Raw genomic sequence first — 17,768 nt, 5'->3', positions numbered from 1 at the left:
CAGCTGATAATACAGATAAGAATACACATACGTAATGAAAAAGGCGTTACAATAGGCGTGCATAGAGGCGTATACTAAAAACGTCATTATGATGATGACACAAATGGGTGGATCCATAAGAGAATCCTGCAAAGTCAGCAAAAATACATGGCAGAGATGCGCGCGCAGCCGCATGACGTGTGATTGACGTGTAACTAGAGGGTGAAAGGAACTTGACATTTAGCCCTACATGCGGAGACAGAAGTCTGGGGTGTCAGGACAACCTAATCCCAAATCATATCTAATATCTTTGTTTAAGGAACTGTATTATCCAAAAGGAAAAGGTCTTCTCGGACAAATCCTATTCTATACTGACTGTTAGTGCGTGTACAAGCGTCTACGTGTCTACATGAGATGCGAGGGGGCATGGATCTTCCATGGTAACAGGGGCTATGAATTACTTGCATAAAGACAGTGAGGCCGGGCCCTTTGTTCGGTAGCTGGAAGGATGTTTACCTAAACTACTAGACAGGAATGCATTGGATGAGGAGCGGAGCAGATAACTTGAAGGTGAAATACAGTTTTTGGCAGGCAACAGGCCGCGTCAGGCACCGTTAGCCGCGCAGGGAGTAGGACAAAGTTCATGGATACAGATGCAAACTCAGGCTGGAGCTTTCAGAGGCAGAAAGCAGGAAAAGACTTGATGACAGGATTCAGGGCCTACTCGCCTGAACTGTAAAACGTGAAAAGTGTACCATATAAAGTCGGTGGCCAATCATACTTAGGAATGGAATATCCGACCCATTCATGGCGGATCTGAAAGAGGACATGTTAACGTTGGACGCACATGTATTTGCGTCTTCATAGCTGGAACTGGAGGGAACATACATGTACTTGTAGCATGTACATGGAGCCGTTGGGGTCTAAGATAGGGGACATAATTGATCATAAAATTCATATTTCATGTTGGGGTGATTAGTCGAGCGGGGGCCGAGAAAAAAGGGGGGTCCCAAAACGTGTTTTCCCCATGCAATTTCCATAGGAACCTTTAATCGCAGCTACAGCCCGAACTGCTGAACGGAATTACACCAAATTTGGCAAAAAGGTAGCCCTTGGTTCACACTCGTGCCTTTTGGTTAAATGGTGTAAATCCGTTCAGTAGTTCCTGAGAAAATCAAAAGTAAAATCATAGATATATCTGGGCGGAGCCTAACCACACATCTCATCGTGAGATCTGATTGGCTGTCAGCACTTCATCCAAGAAGTGTTGGCAGCCATCTTGGGACCATTATACATGATAGCACCTCATTAAAAAGCATTGCAGTTAATAGAAGGTTTTAAGACTTTAGTAACATTATAAATCATTTGTTGATGGTACCATACTCATTTTAGGAATTGTGGTGTGTTCTAAGGTGATTTTACCATGTGAAAAAGCCCTCTGGTGGGATATCATGAATCATGTTTGAGAGAAAAATATTTTCTCATGCTTTTCCCACAGAGGTTTGGAAGGTGATCTATAAGCTAAACTGAGAGCATATTTTCTGTAAATTCACATTATCTTTCTCAGTCATGTGAGAATGAAGTCTGACATTCTCAGTAAAACATGTACATCCAACAAGGGCAGAGACTGTCAGTTGATTCCTTTGTGTTCTACTGCAGCTTCCCAGAGTGTTCTAAAGAACAACTAGAGCGCTAACAGTCCTACTTATGACAAACGTATGGCACACCAGAAGCCATCTTGATTGGAATAAAGTGGTAACTCTTAAAACATTTAATTTAAAAAGGAACAAAATGAGGGGGTTCATTTTGCCATAGAAAGTATGATTAGTGCTGCAGAAAGAAAAATTAGGGCACATTTTGAGTGACTTCTCAAATCCTCTTCTATTTCGTTAAAATATTCTGACATGCAGACTGAAACATGCACTTTCAATACCAGCAGCAGACTTCCCTGGTAAGCAGTAGCTTTACTACAGTGATCTAATGAGTTAGAGTGCCAACATTCTGAATTTATGGCAAATGTGTGACACATCTGAATGCCTTCTTGATGGAATCAAAGTAAAAAACTGAAAGTATTCCTACTGAGGAGACTGTAGTAAATGAGGAAATTAGGAAACTTCATAACAAATAAGTCTCCCAAGATGGCCACTAGAGACAAAAGAGCCCAAATGTAGCACAAATATCACCCAGATGTAGCCCAAGTATAGCCCAATGACAGAATGTCCCAGAGTGTTCTAAAGAACAACTAGAGCGCTAACAGTCTTACTTATGACAAAAGTATGGCGCACCTGAAGCCATCTTGATTGGAATAAAGTGGTAACACTTAAAACATTTAATTTGCAAAGGAACAAAATGAGGGGGTTAATTTTGCCATAGGAATTATGATTAGTGCTGCAGAAAGACAAATTAGGGCACATTTTGACTTCTCAGATCCTCTTCTATTTCATTAAAAAATTCTGACATACAGACTGAAACATGCACTTTGAATACCAGCAGCAAACTTCCCTGGTGAGCAGTAGCTTTACTACAGTGATCTAATGAGCAACTATAGTGCTAACATTCAGAATTTATGGCAAATGTGTGACACATCTGAATGCCTTCTTGAGGGAACTAAAGTAAACAAGCATTGAAAATGCAATAGGTCTCGCCCTCGTTTAAGTTAAAGCAATTCGGTTTGTAATTAGGTGGCTTTTTAGCTTTGCTTTTATTAGTGTTTTTCAAACATTCATGTACATAACATGCATATGTATGCATGCATTTATATTTGTGTATATATATATATATATATATATATATATATATATATATATATATTCACTGAAAAAACCATAGGTTTCAGAGACGTTATAGTTAGTTCTGCTAACCATAACTCGCGCGCCCGCAATGTACTGCTGATGAGGTCACATATTGCATCATTCATGACCCCCGAAACCTATGGGTTTTCTGTGAATATATATATATATACATATATATATATATATATATATATATATACATATATATATATATAATGTATCCAACACCCTAAATATCTACACTATAGTGTGTTTTTCACCAGCACATCACAGGGAGTCAGTGAAACTATGAGGATATCACAAGGTGTCACCAACACTGTTACTATATGACAAGGCATGAGCGGAATCATAACTGAAGATATTGAACATACTTGTTTATTATTTAATTAATGAAAACACCTCTGCTTCAGCCCAAAGAGTCACCTAGTAATCAAGATACTTATTTCGTCCTTAGAATATACTGGCATTCGCAAATCTCTTTCAAAGTAATCCACCAGCAAATTCCAACCTATCTGCCATCTGCTTTAGAAATCTTTGGTGGAATCAGGAGAAGTTTTCATACTGTAACCAAAGAAATGTAATAATTTTTAGGTTCAGCTTCCGGAACATTTTTCCGGGAGGCCTCAGATGTCAAGAATACCTGCTATAATTTCACAAAATGTAAAACCTTGCTTGCTTAGACTATCTTGGTATATAGCTGCTTTGCTCCTACCTACTTTACCATCCATCTTAAGTGCTTCCTCTGCGTCTTCCTGCCCGACTGTCCTTTATCTTCACAACACATTTTTTGTACATACCTCCTTCATGGACTTCGATCCTCTAGTTCTTGTTTCCGGTTTCCTAATCCTGTACACTCTCTTCTTCCACACGATGTACGGTTATGCCAAATTGTCCTGTATATGTTGAGTTTTTTTGGTAGTTGTTTGGAAAACAGTACACCTGTACTAGTAAGTTAATAATAAACACTTGGTCATGGGTTCATATCCAATGATCTGCAAACCACCACATACATATTAAATAATGATCCACTAGCAGGTCACATTAGTGACATCTCGATGACTTCATTTCCGGAAGAGGGACTTCCAGGTTAGAGGTTACAGGTGGCATCACTAGCAGGTCACATGAGCCGGCAGTGACTTCATTTCCGACTCACATGTGCCAGGAGTGACGTCATACTTGAAGGAGCAACTTCTGGGGCGTAACCATGTGTCACATTCTGCAAACAACGTACACTTTAAAGATTGATGAAAGATATTCCCCTATACTACTAGTCTAATAACATCCCCTGGAGAGTGCTACTAAGAAGTCTAACACCTATTTCACTCTGGCTGTCAAGTTCAGCTTTTGCTGAGTGCATCCAATGGCTAATGGGAAGATGGTCGCCTATTCTGTGAGCAAATTCACTGAGCAAGAAGCACCTTTCCATTACTGTGGTAGAATATAAGGAAGTGCAGAGCAGTAGCATGAGTTAGCAACTACCAAAACCATCTTGATATGTTCTGCTGGTCTATAGCTCCGGCTTCAGGTCTATGTCGACGGAATGAATAAGTGACTGCATTATCCTCTTTCTGTGCCAGTAGATGAGGTTTGGCGGATATAGGTTGTCACAGTGACTGCTAACCCTCATATCTCTTGTTAGTACTACAAGATTATGTCCCAGCATGTTCCCATGTCAATATCACTGAGAATACTTAGAATGCATCCGAACCCTCAGATAATCAAGCCAATACGAAGACAGGCATTTGAGAATTATGGTGATTCACATTCCTGTTTGATATTTTTTGTAATCTCAAAAAAATAGGAAAAATATAGTCTTGCTTTAGATTTGCAGTGGTTAAACGAGTACTCAGGGTACCCTTTAAAAAGCAAGCATATGCTTCAGGAAATCCATTTCCTGAAGAAGAACAAGTTCGGCATACAACTGTGTGGGGGCAAGCACTTGGAGGTTCATAAAGTTTGCAGGAAACCCATATAAAAACCCATATCAAAAGTAACTTCTAACCAAAGATGCAAGACTACTCCTCAGAAGAGGGAGTCAGGTGGGTTGGAGAGAAATATGCGTTGAGGAACCAGTGAAGGACTTGCATATTTCACCAACCATGGGGAACAAACAGGATACAAGATGGGTGGTCCCTAGTGAAAAAATTATGACTGTCAGGGCTGGGAGTGATAGTGTCTAGCCCCGCCAGAAGTTGGGCTGCATAGGTTGGAGGTGAAACTTCACCTCTGCTGCATTACATATGCACTGGAGTGTCATGCAAAAAAGTTAAAAAGCTCAAGGGACCCACTGGGATTCCCACGCAGTAACAAACTTTTAACATTTTTGACTCAATGTTGCAAGTAGATAAGAGCCCAGCGGAAAACAACCCAGTGTCTCCTGCTACTACTCAACATTGAAGGGAAGAGAGGGAAAAAACTACAACAAGGGGGCCCCACAGGAGGGGAGGTCGGCTAGCGAGAGCAGACAATGAAAATGGATGAGAGGCAAACAGGCAGGTGAGAGGGAGAGAGTAAAAGATTCAGATGAGCGAGACAGAGAGCCAACTGACAGCTGAGAAAGCTGGGAGGTAACAGACAGGAGGGAGAAAGGGGATGCGAGAGGGAAAGAGGGAGAAAAGGAAAACCGAGGAGAAAAAGAGGGAGAGAGAAAATGGGCACACAGAAAGAATGAACAACCCTGGAACTGAGCTTAGTTAAGTTCTGAAATCCATACTTAGGCCATGGGCAACTATTAGTTTCTCATACTATGGACTTCTTGAGCTGAAGCAGTCTGGACAATCTCACCCTCGGTATCATGTAATCATGAATCATGACAAGCATGATCTAGACATATTTGAAGCTGTAGCTGTCAACACTGCCCTCATGTGCAAGGTGCATTAAAGCAGAGCGGCTGCCAGAACCAGGTAAGTGCACTCAAGCAGCAGGACATCATCTGTGGCAGCCAGTTCTTTCCATGCATTATAGAGGGCATTATTTGGACTTCGGGCAGTGATGAGAAGCCAATTGTAAGTTTCTTTTCCATTTGAGTTTGAGGGTGACCTACGGAGCCAGTTGGAAGGATTCGGTAATCACCTGCTGAAATCAATGTAGTAACACAAAAAAAATTCCAGGTGTATTCAACTGAGAGTTTGGATGGATTAGCTAGTAAGTCTGTGGTAATACACATACTAAAACCACCAATACCTGTAGTATAACCTGGAATGCTATAGGACCTTAGTGTTAATGCACAATGCAATCAGATTGCACAAATGAAAGTAATCTAGTTCATCAAAATAATTCAAGAAAAATTTTTGTATTTAAAATACTGTATTGAGCACCATAAAATAAAGAGCAGGATCAGTGAAGTAGCGAGCAGCGGGCATGTAAGTCGTTGGGCTTTCAAATTTGTCATTTCAAGATCTGGTTACTTAAATTTTTCATCTCTGTGCTGCTTATCCAGTCATGCAAAACGACTGCTAACTCAGGGTGTCTCTGCGACAATCTAGGCATTTTATGGGAAGGTGGTGAATAGGTCATGGAAAATGTACGGGTGCCTGTAACGCATCTATATAAACAGAGGTTTACAAGAAAATATACATGTTATCTTTGCACACATATCCACCATGGACCATGCTATTCCATAGACATACAAAATGTAAAATCACAGACACACTAAACAGAGCAGAAGAAAAATGGTATGCTTCTCGATATCCTCTTGACTACTCAACACGCAGAATGCTTTTCGGATTTACTTTCTCATTAATGGGGCCTTTTTTTACACAGATGCCTTTTTTTTTATGCAGAGTGAGTTTAAATGAATGTACTATTTTTTCCATTACCATTTCGAATAAAACATTTTTTTTTTATTGTGCCATGCATACATTACCACTGCTGTTAACTGTATAAAAATATGCTCTTATATCCCAAACTGTGAAGTCTAGTTCGAGGGGGTTCTCAATTTCAGGTATCTGGAGAGGAGCTTAATGGAAATCAGTTCAACCCCCCAAAATGGGGTCTTTAAAACATGAACAGATTTGTGCAAGCAACCCTGTACCTGTTCTGTGCTGGTTCGTGTGGCTGGTTTGCGGTGGTTGTAACTGTACAGGTCTCATAGGCACTCTCTGGGGATTGTCCCTCTGGGGAGTCTTGCTTCGTGTCATCATGTGGTGCTGTTCACAAGGAGTGGTGGGGGCATCGGGTAGGAATGCTACGGAGTGTTGGTTTCCATTGGAACTTAGGTCACCATCACCATTTTCCACAGGAATGTCCCAAAGCTCTGGGTCATCTGTAAAAAGGTGAAGTATCATCCCATGAGCGATATGTTGAGAATACAGCCATGCTGTGCTATAATAGCCATACAGTGGAGATACTGTCAGTCCAAGTAAGAAGATGCAACTTGAATTGAGTAACACAAATCAACTGAGAAGCAAGGTACAAAGAGTAACAGACTGAAAATAATACACAACAGCAAACCAAAGCAAATAAATATACAGAATGTAGAACAAAGTGCAGGACAAAGTATAAATAGCAGTTGTCTAATAAACAGATGGTGATAAGAGCAATTAAGATAAGTGGTGCAGCAATTCTTAAACAAGCATTGAAAATGCAATAGGTCTCGCCTTTGATTAAGTTAAAGCCATTTGCTTTGCTAATGGTATTGTATAGCAAAGTAAAGGGCTTTAACTTAATAAAAGGCGAGACCCATTGCATTTTCAATGTTTGTTACTCTTTGTCACTTTTTTGTCTTCCATCTTTGCCAGTACCGTTAGTGCCCGCCCCCTATCTGAATGCTGTTGATACCCCACCACCTGCCTGAGTACTGCTGGTGCCCTGCCCCCGCCTGAGTGTTGTTGGTGCCCCCCTCTCAGTGGTGTTTGTGCCCCGCCCCCTGCCTGGGTGCTGCCGGTGCCCCGTCCACTCTGCCTGCCTCCTGCTGGTGACCCCAGCCCTGTGTCTGCCCTGCCTTCTCAGCGTCCCCTTGGCCGCGGTGTCCCAGCACACTGAGTTGCCTCCCAGTGATGTCATGACTCGTATAGCTGCGGGGTGACGGCTGAGCCCCCGGACCCAGCTGGCTGCGATCACAGACACATTCTGCCCTCTGCTTCCTGCAGGTCGGAGAGACGGCTCCCTGCCCAAGAGAGCCAGCACGGGAGGGCGGAGAGTGTCAGCGAGCATCCAGGGACCGAGGGCAGAGAGAGACACGGGAGACCAGAGCAGAGAGCTTCGTGGCAATAGAACTCAGAGCAGTGAGAGCCCGTGGAGAGAGTACTAGACAGAGAGCCCTACCTGGGACAGTGCCTTCGGAGGAGTAGAAAGGGCAGAGACCTGACCAGAGGAGCCCGCAGCACCAAGTACACACCGAGTGGAGACCCGTGACCTGCTGAGAGCGGGTCTTGTGAAACTGCCCTGTATCCTGGGGGCAGCTGCAGGGTGAGTACACGTACATGTGCCTGTTCATCATTATTGTAAGGGCTTTGGACTCCGCACACTAAGACCTGGTCTGCCCATGGGCGCCTCTCTGCCCCTGGCACTTACTGCCCCTTCTAGGTGACTCTCTGAGCTACTATATGGGGGGGGGGGGGGGGGGGGGGGGGGGTGAAGGCAGGCAAGGGGAGAGCCAGAGTATTATATGGTAGTGAGACCAGGGGTCGGCATGCGTGTTATGCTATGAGCAGGGCTAAGTTGAGAGCGTAAGTAATCTGTCAGGGTCAGTCGGGAGTACAGCGTCTTCAAATAGGCATAGGGCTCTGAGTTTCAAGGGTAGGAAACTTGCATGTTCAATTTTGCAAAGATATGTTACTAGTGGTTTCCAGATTGTGGAGAAGCGGGTGTCGCGTGACTGCAGTCGTGCTGTGAAGAGTTCCATAGTCACTACATGCAATAGGCGCGTAAACCAGGCCGCAGTTGGAGGGGCCTCAACTTTCTTCCAATATAGCGCTATGAGCTGCTTAGCAGCAACGAGCATGTCAAGAGCTATATACCAATCACTATGAGTAAGTGCTTTTAAGTTGTTGGGCTTAAGGCCTAGAAGGACCGTGCCTGTGGTTTCAGGAAAAGGGAAACCCAGTACCGCCTTAATGTGACTAAGAACTTCTTTCCAGAACAGGGTCAGGAGAGGACATGCCCACCAAATGTGAATGAAATCCCCAGAAGCATTCGAACACCTCCAGCACAATGGGGAGGATGCGGGGAACATCCTGTGGAGGCGCGTAGGTGTGTAGTGCCACTACGTCATGATCTTGTACGCAGTTTCTCTTTGTGATATACTGCTATAGACCTTTGGTATGTCTCGCCAGAGGTGACTCCACTGCGCAGGCGTGATTTCAGTGGGGGACGTTAACTGCCATTGACGCCGATATGGGTGAGTGGTTACTAACGGGTGTGCTGCAGTATCTGGTACGTCCGGGAGATAAGGCCCTTTGACTCGTCAAAGGACCGAACCAATCGCTCGAAGGGAGTGAATGGTCGAGTGGCCGCGCGCTACATCTCTGGCGTGGCCAGCCAATGTCGCAGCTGTGCATACTGGAACCCTGCTTCCGCCGGAAGCTGGAGTCCTCTCTGCATTGCCCAAACGTTTTGAACTTACCCACTTCGTATAGATCTCTGATCGTTCGGCATCCACCGTCCAACCATGATGAAAATGCCTGAGAGTTAAGGGCCGGAGGGAATAGCGCATTGCCTGCAATGAGAGTGTGAGGGGAGGGGAAAGTCGTAAGCCCCTTGCGCACTGCCACTTTATCCCAGATATCCAGCACCGTCTTTGTGGGCACTGCAATATATGCACTTCAAGATTGCGCAGTCCGGTGAAGCCATGTAAGATCCCAAATGGTGCGCCCAGTTACCGTCCTGTCCATGTGGAACCAGATCTTTTCACTCTCCGTTGCTGTCCACTCCGAAACAATGCGGAGGTGTGAAGCTCAGTAATAGTCCAGGAGATTGGGGCACGCCAATCCTCCCCTGTCCCGCGGGAGCATGAGGAGTTTATGGGAGAAACGTAGTCTACGCCCGCCCCATATGAAATTTATGAGCTCCCGTTGTAGGCTCTGGATCTGATGTTGCGGGACAGGGGTTGGCAGGCATTGAAACAGATATAGTATTTTTTGAAGTATCAACATTTTAATGGCGCTGAGGCGGTCCAGCCAGGAAAGGGTCAGAGATTTCCATCCCCTCAGGTCCTCTAAGACCGTCCTCCTGCATCCCCGCCAGTTTGTTTGGGTCCTCGTGTCGAGGGAGGGAGTCAACTGAAGACCTAGGTATCGGATATGATATGCGGTCCACTGGTATGGGGCAATCGTTTTGAGGACCGGTATCTCCTCCTCAGGGATTGTAAGATTCAAAGCCCAAGACTTTCCATGGTTAATTTTAAGACCTGAGGCCCGTTCAAAGGACTGCAATAGACAGTGGAGCGCCGGGAGAAAAGTGTGTGGGCGGGACAGTGAGGATGAGGTCATCCGCAAAGAGCGCCACCTTATTCTGCCGACCCCCAAAGGTAATGCCATGTATGTCCGCAGCTTGTCTAATCATCTCTGCTAGGGGCTCCACCACAAGGACAAACAACAGAGGGGACAGGGGGTAGCCCTGCCGCGTACCCCTATGGATGGAGAAAGGGTCTGTAAACTGTCCATTGACCTGCACCCGGGCCTGCGGAGAGAGATAGGGGGGCATGATCCTAGCTATCATAGTCAGGCCAAGTCCAATTTTCTTCAGCACTGCTCGGAGGAAGGACCAGTCAACCCGATCGAACGCCTTCTCTGCGTCGAGCGAGAGGAGGCACGCTGGTATGTTCCAGTGCTACACCTTCCCCACAAGGTGTGCAATTCTACGCACGTTGTCCGCTCCTTGTCGGTTCCGGAAGAAGCCCACCTGGTCAGGCTCTACCAGGCCAGGCATGTGGGGGTCAAAGCGCTTGGCCAACATTTTGGTATAGATTTTGAGATCCGAGTTCAAAAGGGCTATGGGGCGGTAGGATGCGCACAATGTGGGGTCCTTCCCCGGCTTGGGGACAAGAGCTATTTCCGCCATACCCATGAAGGGCATTGGCCCGTCCGTGTCGGAGAAAGAGTTGAACAGCCGCAGGAGGTGGGGCTGGAGTTGCGCCTGAAACAAGCGATAGAAGGCCAATGGAAGGCCATCCGGTCCCGGCGACTTCCCAAAAGGGAGATCCTTTAATGCTGCCCCAGCCCCTCCGCAGTGAGGGGTTCCTCCAGGTGGTTTGCGTGATGGGGATGAAGTGGGGTCCATGGGCAGTGTCTCAGGATATCATCGATCTGGTTTTGGGATGGTTCGTCAGCCGTGTAAAGGGCGGAGTTGTAGGCCCGGAAGACCTCGCGCTTGGCCCTTTCTGTGATGGCCCTCTCACCACCAGGGAGCTGGATGTTAGCTATGTGGGCCCTCGCAGTGTGCGCCCGAAGGCGCTTCGCCAGCATTTTGCCCACCTTAACCTCCCCCTCAAAGTGCCGTTGCTTTAACGCCAGCCGAGTTCTCTAGGCCTTATTGGTGCGAAGGGAGCGGAGTTGTCCTCTAAGATTCGCAAGACGCTGTTTACAGGTGAGTGTGGGACGCTCCTGATCCTGTCTCTCTAGCGTTTTAATATCCTTGGAGAGGTTATGCTCCAGAAGACGGGCCTCGCGTGCCCGTGCAATTGACAGGGAGGTGATGTCGCCGCGGATCGTAGCCTTAAAGGCATCCCACACTACCAGGAAGGGTGTTTCGGGGATATCATTACTCGCGAGGTAAGAGTCAATGGCAGTCCGTATACTGTCCACGTCCACTGGGTCCCGCAGGATATGTGGCGGCAAGCGCCACCGCGGAGTACGGGTGGGTCAAGCGGCCGGATCCTGCAGGAGTAGTTCAACATGGGCATGATCGGAAAGCGATATGGCGGACATGGAGGCTGCAAGCGAGTCCCTGACCAGAGAATGAGAGATGAAAATATAATCTATGCAGGAGTATGAGCGATGGACGTGCGAGTAATACGAGAAATCGCGCACGTCAGGGGAGTGGTAGCCCGCTATTTGCTTCCTGAGGGCAGAGGACATGGCCCCAGTCCCATGCGAGGGGGCTTCACTACGGTCAATCTTAGGGTCCTATGCCAGGTTAAAATCCCCCCCAAGGATCAATGAGGGGTCGCCCTGCGGCACATGTTCCCGCAGAATCGTCCGGAGGTAGGTGTCCTGCATCTGGTTAGGTGTATACACATTACATAGTGTAAATAGGCGTTGTCCAATCCATACCCCTGCCCTGATGAAGCGGCCATCCGAACTACGGAAGACCCTGGATTCCCCCCGCCTGAGACCAGCTCGACAAAGGATCGCCACTCTGGCCGTTTTAGTGGACGCCGTAGCCCAGAATTGGAGAGGATATTTAGGATGAGCCATACGAGAAGTATCTGCTTTTAAGAGGTGGGTTTCTTGCAGGAGGATAATGTCCGGATTGTGCTGTAAGAGGTAACGTCACGTTTGCTGCCGTTTGTTGGGCGAGTTAAGCCCCTTAACATTAAGGGACACAAACTTCAAGGGGCTGGGAATAACCATACTTGTGTCCAGACCCAAGTTAGTCCATCCTGTCACAGTAGAGAGCATGCTGGGATAAGGGGGGGTGGGTGCAGGGGTCTATCGCTCCTGCCGAGGGAAGGGTTCCAGCGAGAGGGGGTGTCCAGCCCACCATAGCCAGAAGAAAAAAAAGAGTAGGAAAAAAGAGAAAGACAAGCATAGAGATGTAGGGGTAAAAAATAAGTAATCAACATTGGCCAACCGGGCCACAGTGTTCTGTTCCAGTCCTGGGTCAGCCTACACCGCATGGTTCGGGTGACCCCAGAGATGTCACTCTCACAAGAACAGATAGGGGGTAGATCGTCAGCTGCTCGCGGGGTCGTCCAAAGAGGGAAGTCAGCTCCTTCACCACTGCAGGTAGGGAGCTGGGGTGCAGACGAGATCGTGAGTGAGCACCGGCCTCAGTGGGGTCGGGGATACAGTCCGGAGGCAGCGCGTGCAGACCGTTGCTGATGTGGGGTTGAAGTCCGTCACGGAGATGGAGATCGGGAGTCTGCTGTCAGCTTTTCCCCCTCCAGGGACCTGATGTGTTGAATGATATCGTTCTTAGCTTGTGAGAGTGAGGGAGCATCAAGATGCGGCGAGCGCCTATATTGGCGCACAGTTGACCATGATGGCTTGGCGGGCACCCGTGTGAGAGGCGGGAGACGGGTGGGACTGGCTGGCGGTGTCGAGGTGAGACGAAGAAGTTGCGCTGCCTCCTTATAGGACCTTATCACCCGACGTTTGGAGTCTCATTGGAAGATGAGGGCGAATGGGTGGCCCCACTGTTAGGGGATGTCCATGCTGCGCAGTTTATCCGTCACCGGTTTAAAATCTTGGCGGCGTCGGAGGGTGGTAGGTGCGAGATCTTGGAAGACCTGGATCTTGTTCCCTCCGTAGACGAGGTTCCGTCGCCTCGCCCCAGAGGTGGTGTTGCGTGTGTGTTGTGGCAGCCCCCCTTGTGGCCCACAAGCAGGCTGGAGAGGGCCAAAGGTCGTGCAGAAATCTCGGGTGAGATCACAGGAGGCGAGCCCCACCAGCTCTTCCAGGGGGAACACCAGCGGCAAGAATGGCAGTCGACAGGGCCCCCCAATGTCCGCCCCGCCTAGTCCGCAATGTGCCAGCTCAGTCCCAGGGCAGGTGCAGAGGGACAGGGCCCCGCGGGACAACAAGGCGCGGGATACAAGAAGGGGGGAGTGAAGGAGCGCACCAACAAGAGGGGACCCCACCTTCCACACCCCCTCCCGCGTTGCGGGGCCGCGTTGCTGATGTCCAGCGGTAGTTCATTTAAGGAGGGTGCCACCTCCGTGCCAATCCACCTCCAGCGTGCTCTCAAGTCTTCCTCCCGCCCCGTGCCGGTTCCAGAGGGGCAGGGGAGGCCCAAGGCGATGGGCCCGGTCGCAAAGAGGGCTGAGGCGCTGCACAGGGCAGTGTGAGTGTTCGCCCCCGGGGTACCCCACAAGGCTCACAGCATTGCCCCACGGCCGCGCGCCCCACGTAACCAGTTACTCACAGTCTCTTCACGATCGGCGCAGGCAAAATGGCGGCCGAAGCTCGAGACTCACTCGAACTGCTGTGGCCGCCTCTGGCATCCCTCGGCAAGGACCAAGCATCGCCGTCGCCTATCGGGTGGGACGGAAGCCCCGCCGGGCCTGTTAAAGCAGCCAGCCGGGATCCGAGCCTGTACGCGTCTCTCTGGCCCAGGGTCACCCACAGAGCCGCCAACCGCTCGTCCGTTCCGGGCTGGCTACACTCGTCTTCCTCTCCGGTGTAGATACCCCCGCTGTTCCGTCGTCACCACCGGATTCGTAGAGTGTCAGGAGGTCCCGGAATGCTCAGGGACAGCTCGCGCCGCACTACAGGGAACCCCCGGTCAGGGCGCCGTAAAATGGCTGGCGCTCCGACCGCAGGCCAAAATGTTGCAGCTTCCTCACTGCTGCCACCACTCCTGCACGGCCCTCCATCCAACAAAGGGTGCCCCTCGCCATGTGCTACCAAGGCAGCCCCAGGGCCGGTGTCGGTGGGCCCCCAGCTCCACTGAAATAGAGTTAGTTAGCAGCGGCTTGCTGGAGCTCCCTTAGCGTGTGTCCTACTGCATTGCCAGCGAGACCACGCCCCCTGTGACGGCCACATTTTAATATAATGATGAGGACTCGGAGCCTGCGCGCAAGAATGTTAAGCTGCACCGCGGGCGCCTTTAGCTTTGCAGCTTGGTTGCCATGACAATACAAAGCTATTGGCACAAGCAAAACAAGATGGCGTTGGACTGTCCACTGTCCGAACGTACGCATGCATGTTAAGTTTTGTCTGAATGGTGAGAGCAGCCATGTTTGTCCATCCGTACGCGTGCATGTTCAGCTTTGGCTGAATCGATTGCAAAAGGCCCTCGCATAGCGAGAGCAGCACATGCGCGCTGCCAACGCCAGGTGAGACCTAAAAATGGTCAGTGGAAGCAATGAGATGTCGAATGTGGGGCATAAATGGGCTATAACCGTCTATCAGGTGCAGGCTTAATACGTTCCAGTTGTATTTGTATTTGTATTTATAACGCGCAGCTATCACCCAACGGGTATCTTGGCGCTAGGACTGTGATGGAGCAAAACTTTTAAACCAACAGAATGTGCATCAGCAGAGACAGAAAGAAGAGGAGAGATAGAAATAGAGGAGCAGAGGCCAGACAGGACTAGGGAATTAAGAGGCCATATGCCCCTCCCTAGGAAAGAGCCAGGTTTTCAGATTGCGCCTGAAATCCATCAAGGAGTTAGCCTGTCTAATGTTCAGAGGGAGTTCATTCCAGTATCGCAGGGCCACAGTACTGAAGGCCCTACCTCCCATCCTGGCCTTCCTGATCCTGCCAGTGTTTAGCAAGAAGGTGTTCTAAGAACGGAGAGTCCTTTGAGGTTTGTACCAGGAAATTTTCTCCTGCAGGGAAAAAGGGCCAAAGCCATGTGCCGCTTTATAGACAATGCACAGGGATTCAAATTTGATCCTTTCCCTCATAGGAAGCCAGTGAAGCTCTTGAAGCGCCAGCGTGGTTGCAGTTGTCAAACAATGTAAACTCCTCCGACTCCTATGGAATTGTCCCAATCCAATGTAACATAATTATCACTCTCACCACGAAGGCACCAAATTCACACCAGGAAGATATTTACAGGAAAAGTTATAACCTGCCACGCCCCATCAAAATTGGAGAAACATGTGTCAAGTCAATTTCACGAACATATAGAGAAAAACTACTTAGAAGTGGATATCAGGCTGAAAAGAAGAAAAGAGGCAGTGAAAATAAACATCAGGGAAGACCTCATCACCCTTGAAGAAGCGAGCAATCTGCTCTGATACTCCTCAACCTCACAGCAGCCTGTGACAGTGGGCAAAGGGATCCTACTGAAGAGTGAGTGAAATACCACTAGAATGCCTGGTACAGGCCGAAAATTAATGTGCTGGAGTAGCAATGTGGCGCATCAGATGGGTTCTCTATCTCATCACTACTTTTTACCATTTAGACTCTCCTGCTAGCACAAACAGCTTCATCAGAAGCTAATAGAAACGTATGCAGGCAACAACCAAATCAATATTTCAGTAGACAGTGCCTTAGGGAACCAGGCAAACGTAACTTGATGCCTACACCACCTTGAACCAGATAATAGTCTTACTACACCTAAATGAATAATTAAAAATGATGATACGGATATTGGGAGGTACAAACCATAAACTCTTTGTTTTTACTGGTCCAAAAGACAAGAATATCTCTAGCCAAAACACCAAAGGCATGACATTTGGTAGTCATGGTGGACACAGATGTATCTTTCAACATTCCAAATTTAAGCTACATTCAACAAATCTTGAACTACAAATGTCCATGCTTGAGAAAATCCCCCAACTCCATTTAACTTACTATCAGGTGAAACAGATGACAGTCGTTGTGAAGGGTTAGCGGGTCAAGTATAATGCAGTCTACAAGCGTCTGCAATAAAACTACAGTAACACATTGCAGAGGCCTCAGAACCAGGTTGCCAGATTGTCCCCAAAGCACTGGAAGCACAACTGTTTGAAAACAGCCTTGAAAGCACTACAGTGGCTCCCAGTGAACTGAAGAATCAAATGCAAAAGGCCTCTAGAACTAAAAACACAGGATACATGTAGGATCCCACTCTCTACTACATCGCAGCCATGAACCGAGACCTCAAACACCAACACGTTTCCAGTCATGAGAAACCCAGGGATAGTTTCACCAGGTGTCCTGGGCCCATACTCTGCTTATGAATTCTCAGGCTGCACTATGGACTACAACAACATGGGCAGCGGCACACTACCAACAGAAATGGGTTCATACTTTGCACCCGCTCTACAAACCTTAATAAAAAATAGATAGTGAGATTATCTGCAAGAGAGGCATCATATTATACTGACATTGCATGATGTGATAACGTCACCACGCCATTCCTGTCTGTACAGAGTAAAATACACGCAACTGAAATTGTACGTTTATTTTAAGACGTCAAATTCACAGAAGTGCGTCACTCGGGGAAGTGTAAAATTAATTACTGAACCGCTTCAGAGATCTTCACACACAAGGCATCTTGCAGATTGCCATGTCTAGGCGCTTCCACACTCACCTCCCTCGCTGTGACTGAGTTACAAAGGGTGCTGAAGACTCTAGTCACAATAGTCCACCATACCACAGTTACATTTTGAATTCTAAAACAGTCTACAGGTTCTAGACTACTGTATCAAACTCTTCCAGACTCTTCATGTGTGTGTGTGTGGTGTGTGCGTGGTGTGTGTTTTAAATGCAGCTTACTGCCAAAATCAGTATCAAAATCGTCCATATTAATGTAACACTTGTAGCGCTACATGCCAGTAAAGCCTACTAACCTTATCTGTCTCGTAACTCCAACTCAAATACAGCATTGTCTTGTCCTTCAACCATGCTCAAAAGGTAACAAAAGAGCCTGCATTCTTTATTATGGGTTCATAGTATAACTTTCCCCTTTCTAGTATACTCTTGGTATCTCTCACTGTGTTATCATGAGAATGCCTGCTCTATACATTTTGGACAGGCAGGAAGTGGTCACTGCTCTCCAATGTCCGGTGTTTGCCTGTCATCCAGCATCCTTCTGCATTCAGCAAAATGCAGATGTCATTGGTTCTCCAACTGTTATCATGCTGGTGAGATATTATCCGCACCTCCGTGCAATGTGATGTGATGAAGTGTGACTACAAAAAACACAGACAGTTGGTACCGGCTAATATTCACGTAAGCAGACAGACCTTCAGAATCCAAAGTCCATACAGTAAACCTCAGCATAAGAAGCTAGATTGATTGGATACATTACATTTGGATGCTTTACACTGATCACTGAAGAGCATCTATAATACATATTTCCCTGGCAGGCACAATGCAGCAGCTCCAAGAAGATGTTTCCCCAATCCAAAAATTAACAATAAGGCCTAAATTTGGGTTTGGGGTTCTTAAATAGGGTAA

General features: G+C 47.6%; 1 protein-coding gene across 2 annotated transcripts in view; it reads right to left on the bottom strand.

Annotated features, from left to right (window-relative positions):
* Positions 1–17,768, bottom strand: part of RAD52 (RAD52 DNA repair protein) — a 210,470-nt gene that overhangs the window by 25,358 nt on the left and 167,344 nt on the right. Inside the window, exon 11 of one of the 2 annotated variants that reach the window (XM_085652252.1) lies at positions 6,805–7,035. The exons of the other annotated variant lie outside the window; for it this stretch is intronic. Coding sequence (XP_085508378.1) covers positions 6,805–7,035 — 231 coding nt within the window. The remainder of the gene's footprint in view (positions 1–6,804; positions 7,036–17,768) is intronic. 2 annotated transcript variants of the gene reach the window in all.

This window comes from Triturus cristatus, chromosome 4_1, assembly GCF_964204655.1.
Source record: "Triturus cristatus chromosome 4_1, aTriCri1.1, whole genome shotgun sequence".
NCBI lineage: Eukaryota > Metazoa > Chordata > Amphibia > Caudata > Salamandridae > Triturus > Triturus cristatus.
This window is presented reverse-complemented; position numbering and strand designations above follow the sequence as displayed.